General features: G+C 43.4%; 1 protein-coding gene across 2 annotated transcripts in view; it reads left to right on the top strand.

The window, feature by feature from the left end:
- ABTB3 (ankyrin repeat and BTB domain containing 3) overlaps positions 1-15,078 on the top strand; it is a 165,327-nt gene that overhangs the window by 87,366 nt on the left and 62,883 nt on the right. For both annotated transcript variants that reach the window (XM_069002937.1, XM_069002935.1), the window contains exon 2: positions 7,083-7,232. In XM_069002937.1, coding sequence (XP_068859038.1) covers positions 7,083-7,232 — 150 coding nt within the window. The remainder of the gene's footprint in view (positions 1-7,082; positions 7,233-15,078) is intronic.

Raw genomic sequence — 15,078 nt, 5'->3', positions numbered from 1 at the left:
TTGGGGATAAGCATGAGGAGAGGGATCTCCATTTCTTCTCTTGTGGACTGGCTTGCTCCCTGTTCACTGCTTTTTTGTAGTTTGTTTTGAAGGACTTTGAAGTCTAGCAATTCATTTTGGCAAGACTTAAGATTTTCTTTTCTCTATATCCTAATAAAAATAAATGTAAAGCTGTAGTTGGTGTTTTGGGAGCTCAGTTTCTATGTTTAGGGGGATTTAATTTTCTGATTCTTCTTTGTTTTGTAATATATAGCCTGAATAGTCAAATCCATCCCGTGTTCCACTTGGTTGTGCACCACTTAACTGCTTGGTGCTAGCAGAATATATCCTAATTTAGTTGAATTGTTGTTACTTGTAAGCCATTTTAAGCAGCAGTGATTGCCACTCATTATCATTAGGCGAAAACTATTGCCTTTAGAAGGATCCTAACAAGGAGGACATCCCAGTTAAGTAGAATGTGCTGTGCTAAAAAACTTAGTTACAAGAAAAGATGTCACAGTTGCATTTTGTAATATAATTCTATTATCTTGTCTTCCTGTAGCATCTGCTCTGCTATCTCAGAGTTGCTCTCTGCTTTGGATGATTTAGTCAGGTTCTGAGTTCTGTAATTTTTAAGCATTATTGATTTGCTCTTCTCCTGTTTTCTCCAGGAGAGAAAGGGTGATCTCCTGTGGTTAAAATGCATAACTTAGAGGCCTTATGCTCTTTTCCTGGTTTTCTCTGACACTTCTTATTTCACCATGAATCAGTTACTAAACTCTCCTATGTTTTACTTTCACCTTCCTCTGTGTAGTAGACATTAATATTACCTTACCTGTGTAATGCCAGCGTCTTGAGGTGAAGTATAGGGCTTTTTAATGCCTTTTCATGTCTTTGGGTACTGGGTGTTAAAGACACACAAAGGCAGTGTCCCTTTAGTCTCTTGATTCCTGTGCCTGCTCCACCCTTCCTCGTTTGGGCTGCTCTGCCTACTGTAAGATTCCAATTCTGGAAACTTGATCTCACCACCTAGCTTTCCCAAGCGCTTTGCATTTTCTCCATGCAAAGCCACTCCCTGTTATTTAACCGGGTTGGAATGTGTGGAAAGAAGACACTTTGCTCTTCTTGCCTTGAATGGTTTCCAGGTTGTCTGTTAGCTGAAAGCAGTGGCTGATATGATTAGCTTTAAAGTTTTCCCCATGGTCTCATTTCTGTAAGGAGAATGTTTTCCATCTGCCTTGCCCATCAGGTGGACAGGCTGAGCCTGGGAGTGATGGCACAGGTTATTTCAAACAGTGGAGACCATAGGCTTTCTTCCCAGGTGTGAGCTTCGGCTGTAGCAGTTTGTGTCACTTCACATTCACCAGCTCTTGCACTTTGGTGTCAGGATGCTGAGCTCAGGGTGCTGGTGATCCCGTATCGTCCCTGAAAATCTGCTGAGCACCTGGATGGTATCCTTCTCATGTACTCAGGGTTGTCATGACTGCAGAGTGTGGGGCCAGGAGAATTTTTCGGCATGTTGGAACACCAGCCATGTGGGGTTTGCACCTAGTCGAGTGTTCTGCTGTTCCAAAGGCAGCTGGCAATACTTTTGACCCTTTTATTTTTTCCCCATAGACCTTTATATTGTAGATCCCAAGAATGCTCTTTGATGCTGGTAAGTATTTTAGTACGTGAGCTTGTGGAATAAAAGGGTTTGTTGTGTGTTTTTTTTTTTTTGGGGGGTTTTTTTGTTTTTTTTTGTTTTTTTTTTTTTTTTGTTGGATGTTTTGTGAGCGCTTGAACTTCACATGATTATTTATGAGAGCAGGAGCCTGGACTCAAAGACTCTAGTCCTGTGTTCCCATGTAATAAAATTTACAAATTTTGATGACTGAGGGGATTTCCTACTACTAAAGGTAGCCCTCCTGGGTGAGGCTGGCATTTACTTGAGCAATGTAATATGCAACACCACGTATTGGGGACAGCTCAGGGTTAACTACCATTTTCAGGCTCATTTTATATAGTAATTTGCCTTATATCTATCCTGCACACTTAAATTCTATAAACTCTTAGTAGGATCCAGCTATTCCTTGCAGTGGGAGTATAAGCTCTTTTCCGGATATACACATTTGCTTAAGATGTAATAGATAAATAAAGAGGGAGGTCAAAGATTATTTGAATTATTTTCTCTTGAAAGTAGGAGCGCTTAAAGAAAAATAACAAGAGAGTAGCAAAGCATTCATGCTTCTGTTCAGACTCTATATTGATATGAAGAAGTCTGGCACTCTTTCCAAAGGAATGAATGGTGAAATGTGAAAAAAGTATTTTACGGTGTTCACAGCACTCATATTTTTAGTGAAAACAAACACATTTGTATTAGGTTTCCGCTAGATTCCTCAGCCATGGATCAGTTTGAATGACATTGTCCAGTGGGCATTTTTATTAATTTAATGTCATTGGAAATTTCATTTGTTTAGAGCATGGGATTTGAATGCTAAAGGAGAGGGAGGAGGCAAAGAATTTGAAATGTGGATGACATGGGTATTACAGACCCATGAGTATAGGCAGTGCAGACTTCTTACTTGCCTTGTTCTATCACTTTATATGCAGATATACATATATATATAAAAATTCAGCAGTAGTTGAGTTATGGGCATGAGGTATGAATATGGGCACCATAGGTGCCACCACTTCAGGAATCAAGTGTTTAGCAAGATCTGGTATGTAAGTGCAGGTATCTGTCTAAATTGAGAAACAGTGGAGAAAGCTTGAATTTTAAAAATATATTTTTTAGATGATACCTGTGTATTTAGGTGAAATTTGGGTACAAACCTCGTATTTCTCCTGCCCTGAAAAGCTCTAGGAGGTCACACAATGGCTGCTGTGTCTTGTGTTGGAGTTGCTCTTGACTCTCAGGTCCTTCAGGCTGTTTTGCTGGGGAGGCACTGAGGAGCTCTGCTGAGACTGCTGCTGGGCGCTGAGTTTGGGATATTTGTGTGATGCACACGCGCTTGTCGTGCTGCAAGGACAGCGTTGGTCAGCTCTGTGGCAAGCTCTGAAAGAAGTATGCAGGAAAGCATGTGGTTTTGTACCAAAATCTGCTTTGCAATGCAGAGTGGCACATCAGCTAAGCCCAAGAGGTGGGAATATGCTCAGTGAAACTGGAAGAGTTACCAGGTACCCCAGTCTCTGGATGAATTTGCATGAGGGTTTAAAATAACTGGTCCTTTTATAACTTTGGGCACCTTCACTTTGTCATTTTGTGCAATACTTCTTTGGGTTGGGATTTTTAAGTCCTCAGGGACTGATCTCTGGCTTGTGCTGTAGCTGAGCCCAGAAGGCAGGAAAGTGTGAAATGTATTAATTGTGCATCAGATTTTCTCTATGATGTTGCTTTTTCTCTAGAGGTTTGGCGGGGAGAGGTTGGGGGGGTACATTAGGAGCTTATCGCTGTGATTTTGTTTGGCATCCTGCTGATTTTAGAATGTATGCATTTCTCTTCTGTCTCTTACCTATAGATTGCAGGGTACTCTGAGGCCAAGGGCAGAGTGAGTAGAGCAATGTTGGGTGTGGCCCATTCTGAATGTGTCCATGCAATCAAGTCCTAGGCAGATCCATGCCCCAAGGAGTGTACAGAGACAAGGGGAAGCACCAGAAGAGGTGACAAAGTCCAAATACACTGGAGTGCTTTGGTTGTCCTGCCTTGCTCCAGCAGTTCCCAGCAGTTGGTGTGTGGCTGCTGCACACGCTGCTGGGTGGCACAGAGCAGACAGGGATGTACCAAGGGAGTCTGGCCCAGGATTCATCGGGCAACAGCTGACTGCTTAATTTCCACTCCACTGAATCGGAGGGAAGAAGAGGGATAAAATAACGGGCAAAGGAGTGCACAGGGTTGAGTAGCCATGCAGAAGGGAAGGACATTTAACAGTGCCAGTTGAGAGGAAAGACAGGTACCACTGTTCATTTCTGAACATACTGCACAGAAATCTTTAATGTGGAATGACAGATAAAATTGGTGGTGACAGCCAGAAAAGGAAGGGGGGAAAAGTCCTGGTTTTCAGGGCTTTGGAAACTTGAGGTCCTCACCTGTTTCTCACGTTCAACACAAGGAGGCTGAAAAAGCAAGTAAATAATACCAATTGCCAGAGAATTAAAATAAGGAAGTTGAACTGTAGCCAAATCAGTGAAAGATGATGGTGGCTTTTTAGATGTTTCTCTCTATTAAAAAGATATTTATAATCACAAAGTGTTTATCTTTTCCCCCTCCTCTTCAATTTGGTGTGCTCTCTTCTTCCCTGCTGTAGCCTTTCGTCAGAAAATTTGAGCTTTACATCAAACACTGATAAAAAGAGAGTGGGATTTTCTTCTAAAAAGCATTTTATTCGATTTAATATTTTTGGGGGAAACAGTTGAAGCTAGAAGATTGGCTGCGTTGCATGCCCAAGCCATAAAATTCCTTTTCTCCATGCTCGTGAAAACCAGATTTGATCCAGCAAAATTATGAGTTACAAACAAATTTTCCATCACCCCACTGGTCACTTGCTGTGGTCAATTATAGTTTTGAAGCTGATATAAGAATCAGATGTTTGGCTATTGTGTGTGTTTGCTAATCTCCAACCCAAGTGTAACCCTTTGGCATGACACATCCTATAATTTGTTACGTTTTCTAACAATGGCTCATTTTGCATTTAATTTGTGCTTTTCTCTCCAAGAGCCTAAGAATATGCTCTGCTCGCTAAAGACCAGAGTAGTTAATCATCAGGGCTGTTTGTAAGGAAAAGGCCTGGCTCTGGGAACAGAGTCATAGGCAGAGTAGAGAATAGAATGTCTATATCCCACTGCAGAAATCACTTGGAGAAATATCTTCTGTACATAATTCTAATTTAAATTTTATTAATTTGAATTTTATTTGTAAAGTTATCTTAAAACAGTATATTTTTTTCTCCAGACTTAAGGTGTGTTTTCACAGAAAAATAATTCATTTTTTAAAGTTGCCATAAAGCTGTTTGTGCCCTGTTTCTTGTTTTTAGAAATCTCTTACAATATTAGATCATTTTTACATCTGTTTTCTGCAGGGAAGACTCTTCCAATTTTGTCTTAATTTCTATCCATTAAAATTATAAAGAAGAATCTAAAAAAAAATGAGAGTACTTAATGAAATATGCAGGCAAGCCTGCATTTTAAATGCAGGTGTTGTACTTCCCGAGCTCTGTACATCCACAGAATATAAATGTTGATCAGTGCACCAAGTGTTTATGAGAGTCAGCCTCTGAGCGATGGCAGGAGAATTTGAAGAGCTTGTTTGATAAGCTGTTGTTGCTTTCCATTCCTTACCTCTCGGCTTTGAATTCTTTCCTCCCCGGTGCTGTGTCAGGTGTCCTGCCCTTTCTCTCCAGGACACTTCCTTGTGAATTGTGTTACTCTCTCATGACCTTCTACATGTTCATGGGGTTGTTACAAGCCTGGGACCAGAGCCAGGGCTGGGAATTACATCTGTTCCTGCTCCTCTTGTCTCCTGGATCCAAACAGGCTATTGGGGATTTTGTTCTGGTGCCGCTGCTGTGTGCAGAGGATAATCCTAGCTTAGGTTGCTGTCTCATGGCCATGGTGGACAAGACTTTTGGTCTTGGTTTTCCCACTGTATACCCCTGCTTTTTACTTTGGGCTGGGCTCATTGAACCTGTGTCAGCTGTCTCCTCCCAGGATGGATGTTTTTAGGTCTGTGCTACAAATATAAGTTGTAGACCAAATTGGTTGCAGGGAGGAGATGGATGTGAGGAGGGGAATCCAAGGCAGTTTAGTGAAGCTAACAAGATGTCTGAGAAGCATCTGCTTTGAGGTGCGTTTCCTGGTCTTACAGTGCTCCAAAGCAGTTGAGTTGACTGCAGTTCTCCAAAGCATTTGACAGTTCTGTCAATCTGTTGACAGAATTACTGGTCAGTAGAGTTAGATGTCATATTTCCTGAGCTGGGAAACTAAGCAAGTTCTTCCCTGGAGGAAGAACACTAAATATGTACCTCGTCCTTAATGCATTTTGCAAAGTCTGCTTGGCCTATAAGGGCAGAACCCACTCTCCGTGAGTAAAGGAAGGAGTAGTAAAAACTAATGGAAAAAATACATTTCCTGCTCTGGCTTCTTTTCAAAGGTAATATTTGGAGATAAGATGAAATTTAATCATCATAAAGAGGTACAATTCCACTGCCTCCAGTGGCTCTCCACCTGTGTATGTCCCAGAGAGATTGGGAAGGTGATGCTGTGAAAAGCATAGGCACCACTGACTGTACACAGAGCCTGGGAAGGGAGGAGAGCTTGCTCCCCAAGCTGGACCAATGAAGCTGTTACCCAAGGATGGCAATACAGTGTTTGCTCTTGTAATAAATAAGTTCTGGTTTTTAGCATGACAGTGATTTTGGTGAATAAATATATGCCCTCCATCTATTCCTGAGGGTTTACGTGTCATGGCAGAAAATGACTTTTGTGCCTGAATGAATGTGTATGTAAATCATTTTATGTCAGTAGCTTTACTTTTGCCCTGCACCATAAAAATTCACTGCTCTAGGGGCTTCTGCATAATGGGCTTTTGAAGCCCAAGCAGTTCAGTTGCTGGGAGCTGTATTTACAAAAGAAATTCAATCAGCCATCAATGACACTTACAACATCTTGATGCTGTCCCTTATTTTGGCAATTTGCAGTGAAATCCCCTTGCAGGAAGATCCTGTAAATGTGTTGTCTGTCTCATATATAATTTTAAAGCCAGTCTTTAGGAATTTTGAGATACCCTTTGATACCATTTTCTAATAATTTTGTATAGGTTTGGAGTAGTTTCTTGGCGGCTTCCTTGGAACCCTCTTGAACTCCTCCTTGAGCAATCCTCCTAGGTTTTTCTGTAAGATTTATCCTGAAGTGACATCGTAATCAGTTTGAAGATATTCAGAAGGGCTAACAAGGGCCACTTCTGCATGAGTCGTCTGTGACATTGTGTTACAGATGTTGGTTGTCTTTGAGCTCTGCACACGCAGGCTGTGCCTTGGAATGTCCCCAGAACAATGTGGTGGTGGCAGCAAAGTTACCATAATGGCTGAAGTTACATCGGACTTCTCCTTTCTTTTTATCCACTGTAGGTGTTCTCTGCCTGCCGGACAGCTTGAACCTTCACAAGGACCAGCAAAGGTCGAACAAGCCTGGGGAGGTGCAGATGTTCAGCCAGTCAGAGCTAAGGACCATCGAGCAGTCTCTACTTGCCACGCGCGTGGGGAGCATTGCTGAACTCAGTAAGTACGAGGCTGTTGATTTCTTTCCTCAAAAGCAAAGCTAAGTGCATTGCTTGGTTCTGCTGAGGAGAGGTGAGGGGGCTGTGTAATGTTGAAGGGGATGTTGGGCAGATCTAGCTGTGTTCATGCTCCATTGTTAGTTCAGAAGCTGAAGCTATAGGAGAAAAGAAGGGTTGTGTGGATTCGTAGCAGTACCTACAGCTTGTTTGCATACATTGCTCTCAGTTTTAAAGGCTAAAGATGCTTTATTTCATCTTCCCTATGTTGTATTTGAGAACACCTCTCAGCCTGGCCAGACTTGCACATGTCTGTTGTATTGGTGTCCTATCTCCTTTCAGTGGCATGTCTTTCATGATGGGCAGGCAGAAAGCTGAAGGCTGCAGTAAGTAAAGGAAATATTGTCACATGTTTAAGGCAGAGCTACTTCCACCTCTCTTAGAGAAGGTCCTTTACCTGCCTTGCCTTCTCCAGCCCTGCAACTCCAACCTGCACCAGAGGAATTGACTCCTGGAAGATAAATTATTTGCTATTAATCAAAGCACTTTTTGAGAAATATGGGAATCTGTGATATTTGTCAAAATCTAAAAACTTTGCTTTTGGCACAAATAAATGGTAGGAGGCAAGGGCCATATGCATCTTTATGTGACATGGAGATAAAGTTACCAGAAGCACTTTATTTAAACTTTTTTTCTTAAGAGAGAAGCATTCCAATCACATGTTTGTGGTCTAGTTAGATACAGGAAGCTATGTGTGGGAAAACAGAATCATTCAGACAAAAAGAAGTGGGTTTTTTTCTGAGGTTTGTGAGAAATACTGTCGAGTATTCTTTTTCTGAGGTCAGTTAGGAAATTTTGAGGAGAAATTAAAAATACTCAAATTCATGAAGATATAGGCTTGAATCCATAAAGATATAGGCTACCCAACCTACTGCTGTTGCCAGCATCATGAAGAACATGTATAGGGGTCTCTTGTTCATTTTTTGGCACTTTCTGTAGCAATGGGAGTCTCCTCTGTAGCTCCATGGTATCATCATGGTTCAATTTCCTCCGGTTCATGAGCTATGTGGATGCACCATGGATGTTTGTCTACAAGACACAAGATGAATTTCTGTTTTCAGCTTGCTAATTTTAATTTGCTCTGGTGCAGTGTCAACAAGCCAAGAGCCTTAGTGTGAAGTGTTGCTCCATCTCTGGAATCAGGTGTTCGGTGTTATTCAAATTAAGTAATTTATGCTCATTTATTTCACGTGCATGAAACACACAACAGTACTGTCTGTGTGCCAACTAAATTATGCATGATACAGCTCTCTTTCTTACAGTTCATATGGTTGGGATTTAATAAATAAGTAATTTCTGGGTATTTCAGGGTGGGTGGGGTTTTTATTCTGGATTTTTCTTGGACTTTTGTACTCAACCTGAACAGCCAGAGTCCTTAGATAGAGCACCCCATCCCATTTAACAGTTTGAACTCTGTCACCTCGAAATGCTTGGTTGGTGGGGTTTGCCTTCTGTACATCTGTTGACTGCAAACACAGGCAAAACACTCTTCAGGGTGGCCAGTTGGAAGAACAGAGCACGTCAGTGGGAGTTGGATGCAGCTGTCGGAGAGGCTGGCATATCCAGTAGGCTGGTAGCCCTCCAAAAAGCCCTGTGGCCAATTCGAGGGATCCTCCCTGGCTGCTGCAAGCAGTTGCATGTCAGGGAAGCAGCAGTGGGAGGAGCGGTAACTGGCAAAGCTTGCAAGGCTTGATATGTTCAGCTGGGTAGAAATCTGTGCTGTGGAGCAGTGCTGGTGCAGAGCTCAAAACCAAGCTGTGAAACGTGGCGGGAGTTACAGCATGTTGGTGGGCAAAAACCTCTGAGTTTGGAGGAAAAATCATGAAATGGGAGGAAAATGGAGCAGTGAGGGGATACAAGTAGGTTTGCTCTTTTTCAGTGCTTGTGTGTCTCTCTGGCATCAGCAGTGGCTGTGAGCCATAGGTTACAGCAAAACCTCTGCCATGGAGGGTGGGTGGGGAACCGCAGCGTGGGGCAGAAATGCAGAGCAGGGGGGAGAAGGTGGGGGGAACACCTGGGGATCATAAAGGCATGAAGGCAGAAGGCAAAGGAGGATTTATGGTTGCCCTGGTGGTGTGAGGGGGATGGACGTTGTGGAGGAGAAAGAGGATATGACAAGCATTGCCGTGGAGAGAGTGATAAATAAGGGAAGGATCAGATAGGGAAAAGTGCCTGCTTTTGAGGGGTGAATAAAAGTAATGAGGGAGACACTCTGGAGAAGAGGGAATTAAGAGGATAGCACTTGTGGAGAGGATCATGAGGAGGAGGTGGCAACCAGAAGTGATGACAAGGGCAGAAGCTTGGCCAGTGGACCAGCAGAACAGGCAGTCCCCAGGCATGTGTCTGCATTGTCCCATCAGCTTGCAATATCCCAGGAGCCAAGATTTCATTTTTGTTCTCTTCAAAAGAGCACAAAAAACAAGGGCACAGACTGATCTTGCAATAAAGCAATTTATTTTATCTCAGGAAAAAAATATTTTAAAAAGCAGTTCTATTTGAATGAGATTTCGTATAGTTTATTGACATGAATAATTAAAGTATTGTAAATACATGGAACAACTAGAACTAACAAGTGTCTTCGTGCAGAGGAAAGGCTTCCCCTGCTCTCAGTTCTGCCCGGCGTCCTTGCACGGAGCAGTGTGACCAGCTGCTGAGCTGCTGGAGGCTTTGACACCAGGGAATCAAATCTGTCCCCTGGAAGACAACAGCTTGCAAATGAGGCCTGTACAGCACCTGTACTTCAGCTCATGTCTTCTTAATTTCTTTACAGTCTGTCCTAGGTGAAGAAGAGATTCACAAGGTGAAAAGCCTTGTATTGTGTGGTACCTTCACCTTGCCCCATCCATGATGGCCCTTGTGTGTCTGCACCCTTTGTTTTTTTCATGTGTTCTGTCAGTGCATTAGAAAAGACCATTCGGGTAAGCTGCCATCTCCCTGGGTGTGACAGAAGGCAGGAGAAAATTGAGGAAAGGTGGCATGGCAGACAAGACCAGATGGGGGGGGCATCTGGCGATGCTGCCATTGAGGAGTCCTCCTGGTCAGACAGGTGCAGCTGGACTCATGGATGCTGCTCTGGTCCTGCCAAATGGTGCTTGCCTGGTGCTTCTGCTCTCATCTCCAGGCTTAGCAGGCAGCAGGCACTGGGCCTTGCTGGGACACTGCCTTGCTGGCAGTAGCCAGGTGAGGCAGTGCCACTGGCCCAGGGGTGCCCTCCAGAAAGTAGGAAGAAGAGATGATGTTGCCGACTTAGGGAAAAAAAATCAAAGGGAGGTTTCGTCTCCAGGACTTAGGAGGAGAATGTAAATAGACACCTAATTCTGCACCACAATTACAGCAGTAATGCGTGATTCCAAGGCAAAGGTTTAAAAAAATTAATGTGAAACCTTATTCATTAAAATATAATGAAGATGGCAGAAAGTTAAGGAACAACAATAAATCTGGCCTATGTTTAGTATTCAAGAGTTGTAATTGCCTACTACAGTGTGTTTTAAAATAATGTAATTTCATTTGAAATGCTTATTATATAGAGAACATTGGGAAGAACTGAAGCACAGCAAAAATAATAGGATTTTAAACAGTAGCCTGACAGTATTTCACTGTTGAGTCTTAGAGAAAATATTTCACAGGACTTTGGGTTTTTTTATTTTTTTTTCCCTCATTTTTTTTTCCTTGAAGTTTCCTGTATTTCTAGACCAGACCTAGAGGAGAAGGGGAATAGATCTCTTTGGGGTTTTGTCAGAAAGTTTTTGGGGTTTTCCTAGATTTCTAGTTCTTCTCTTTCATTTCTCCCCCTTTCAGATGGGAAAAAATAAGTAGACTGAATAGAAAAAGACAAGAACATTAGGGAGAGCTTTGGCTGTGGAGAGATCCCAAGATACTGCGTTTTGACCTTTGAATATTTTTCCTAACTTCTTTATATGCATGTTTGCAATCCACAAACATTTATGTTATATTTGACTGCATAATGCTCCAAGACACCTATTCATCATCCATCTAAAAATACTGCTGCTGGCTTGCAGACCAAATGCAGAAGGAATGAGGCTCATAACTGAAGGTCGTTGCTGTTTTTCTGGGTTAAGGAGGACCCTCTTTTGCTTGTGTGTGCACGTAGGTGATGAGAAGGCAGAGCAGAGACTTAAGGTGTACTGGGCACCAATCCTGGCACCAAGAAATACTTGTCCCTCACTGCCTTGGGGTAAAGACTGTAAGGTGTTAGTGTCTGACCTGGGACAACCACCCTGTGCTGAGGTGTGTTCGTAGGGCTGTGGAAGGCTGTGTGTCTCAAGCAGCACAGGGAGATAAACCATGGCTTAGGATGTCATCCAAAGCATGTCTTAGTGTACATCTTCAGGCTAGAGGAAAAAACTGTTTGGGGCTTGTTTTGGGTGCAGATATGGCCAGTCTCCTATGGCTTTCCTGGGTGAGAAGTTTGCCACCCAGACTTGTGCAAACCACAGTGACTGGTGGTGGTGTCACTCTGAATGTTAACCACAATGAATAATCATTTTTATTTTAAGGTGTGATAATCTGAAGATGTGACTTAACACTGCTGATATCAGAGGTTTTTTGCTTTTGAATGGTGTTTAACTTAGAGCAGTCTCCAGATGTGATGTTCCGGCTGGTATTTCCTCCCTGTCACTGCCCAGGTCTCAGCAAGGTTTTCCTTTTTGCCATTGGAAAAACACCACCCTTCATCCCCTTTTTATTACACATCATCGTCTCTTTGCATCCGCAGTGCTGAACGTATGTATTTCCAAAATAACAGCCTCCCAGTGGATCTTGGCACCCTTTTAGGGATGAAAGAAGGGTTACTGCTCAAGTGTAAGTAGGAATGTGATTGCACATACTGATACTGTTTTTCATTTCTCCTCATAGCCCCAGCTGAAGAGATGATGAAAGTTGGCATCCCCCCCCCCCTTGCCTTTTCATCTAGTCTCAATCCTCTGCAGCCAACAGGAAGGCGCGCTGCAGGAGCCGTACAAATTGATTCATGTGCTCTAAATAAGAGGTTAAACCTAGGCTTAGAAGCAAATGCCAGGGTGAAGGTGCTTGCTGGAGGGGTGGCATCTGAAGGAGTGTTTTCAAAAGTGCTGATTTACTGCCAGAACAAAAGCCCTGTTTGTCAGATGTATTTCTCAGACTAAGCAGCACCATAGAGTAAGACAGAGCTTATTCCCTGTGAACGGTTTGGTTCATGGAGCACAGTGCTGAGCTAAGCAGAGGTACTAGCCAAAACTTGCAATTCAGATGGTGGTGCTGATGCTTTAGGTTTTAACTTTTATATTTTTCAAATCCTGTGCTGCCTAGTGTGTAACTCTGAAGTTTCGTGCGGCCTGTTAGCTGCTGTTCTCTCATGCTGGTTAGACATAACAAAGCCTCTCTAGGTTTGCTCTCCAAGGACACTTTTGACTGTCCCAGGCCCCAGAATGTGTAAACTAAAAGCCTCTGAAGAGGAGGGGCAAACTTGTGGTAATTACACCATTAACTGAAGTTATAATTGGAGAATCAAGCCTGATATGCAAATGGACCAAACTTACAAAAGTGTGAAGAACCCGTTACCTGGAGTCCATCTTGGGTGTAGCCTTTTGACTGCCCAGGGTGTGCCTTTGAAGGCCCTTCAAATGAATACCCACTTTTATTCTCTTATTTTGTCTAGCCTCTGTTTTTAGGTAGCTGCTGCATGCATCAGTACTCCCTTCAGCATGGGGTTTGGCCATAGACTGACAGCCTGTGTGTCACCTCTCCAGATACGGTGATGCTTTTCCCAGTTCCAAGGGCCCTCCACTGGGTTATTGCACAAGATCTCTAGGTCCTCACTCACCCACTTTCTGGGTGTCTAGTTTGCAGTTCCTCCTTGCTGATATCCGCACGTCATCCAGTTTGTGTGTCAAAGTTAGAAGCTGTTGAGATGCTCCTCAACAGAGAAACCTGTCCAGTAGAGAACAGAAGAGAGATGAATGCAGTGCTTAAATGCTAGGTATTTTCTTGCCTCTGTTCAAGGCTGCCTGAGTTGCAGGCTTCCTATCTGCTACCCTGTTCTCCTTGCTGCCCTCTCTGAGTGATGGACCACAGCCTCCATTCACTGTCTGCATCTGTGCCCAGGAAGGGTTGTGGGTTACTTAATAGTCCCAAATATTTTGGGACTATTAAACCTGGTTTTCCTCTCTTCCCCCTGAGATACCCACTATCATAAGCCGTATAACAATACATTATTTATCAGTTGAGTAGAGAGACAATTTGAAAATACCAGGCTTTATCTTCCCTTTGACTGCGCTGTAGACCAAGGAGGTGGATTTCTGTCTTGGGTAACAGGGGCAGCTTGTCTTGTTGCTTGTCTGGGTCCTCAATGCTCCTTTGAGGGCTCCCTGGCTGCCTCCATGGGTGAGACTCAGCTACCTTTGCCTTTCTTGAGGACAAGCCCAGGGTGGTTTTGTTCCTCCAGGGCTTCTACCTCCTGTGTTTAAGCCCACTCAGGTTTGATGCTTAGAGGCAAAAAGCATCGCCATGGTGGGTGGGGAGTGCTGGAGCTCCAGCCTTCCACCAGCCTTCCACAATACACCATTGTGAACTCCCCCAGAACTCAGAACTCCCCATGTACACCACATTTTGAGGTACAGACTCCTGTTCTCTCTGAACCCCTGCATCACAACACACTTGGGATTCAAATGGCATTTGCTTTTCCTTGCAGTCCTGCTTGTCCCTGCTGTGCAGAGCACGGGCAGTTGGTCAGGTCAGAGTGAGCACTCCTAGCTGGCCTGCTCAGCCATGGGCACTCTTAAGTTCCATTTGAGGACATGGGTCTATGTCAAGCCAAATAAAATCTGGGAGTAGTGGTCCATAAGGCAGTAGTGTTCCGCAGAGGGAAGGCTCTGCATTAGGTTGGCACATGATTAGCTCATCCGAGTCAAAGCTTGTTTTGTTTGAAGTTGAAGTGGCTTAAGGGGAATCAGACACAAACATCACGCTTGCCACGGTGGATTGGAGATTCTAAACGTGTAAGTGTTGTTATAATAGGTATGTGAACTTGAGAGGGTTTAATTATTATTGTGGCTTTTTTATGGGATATATCCAATCCCTAATTTATCAGTCTTCAAAGGCTTTGCAAGCACTAAATTGCATGCAAACACTTACTCTGTAATATAAATAGAAGCTTCTTGTGATGGTGGGGTAAGTGAAGATAAAAAGATTGAATGATCTGTGGGAGGCCACGAGGAAGCCACTGCCAGGAAATGGGCTGCTTGCATCCTGGTCCTATCTTCTCAATTCTGAATCTGGGACCACAGTTCCTTCTTTTGCTCTCATGTAGAAAAGATGAATGGCTTTTAGGAGAAGAAGAGGTTGCCTGTGGTAGCAGATAGGGGCACAGCATTGGACAGCAGAAATGGCAGAGCTAGGGAGGTTACTGCAGGGTGAGCTCACCGATGCATTTGTTGCACATTGGATGCCCCACTGACTGTGGGTTATGGCACCCCAAGCATACCCACAGCCTGAGGCAGTTGGAATAAAATCTAGAATATACTGTGTGCCAAAAACAACTTAACTTTTATGTTTGAAGATACTTTGTGCTCAGTGCGTGCACATAGTGAAATACATTCTGCACACTTTCTAGTGTGCAGCCACCCTATCTCTGTGCACACTCCTTTCCTGGTATAGATGAGTAGTGTTGAGTTAACAATAGAAAACCTCACAATAAATCATTTGAGGACAGGTTTTGCTTGAGCAATTTTGGCTCAGCTGACTTTTGAAACATGGAGGTTGATGTAGCACCGGAGGCAGAGGAACGTGGTGGA

The sequence above is a fragment of the Aphelocoma coerulescens genome, chromosome 1A (assembly GCF_041296385.1).
Source record: "Aphelocoma coerulescens isolate FSJ_1873_10779 chromosome 1A, UR_Acoe_1.0, whole genome shotgun sequence".
In the NCBI taxonomy this organism is placed as follows: Eukaryota; Metazoa; Chordata; class Aves; order Passeriformes; family Corvidae; genus Aphelocoma; species Aphelocoma coerulescens.
The sequence above is the reverse complement of the archived record's forward strand: the minus strand, read 5'-3'. Positions and strand labels throughout refer to the sequence as shown.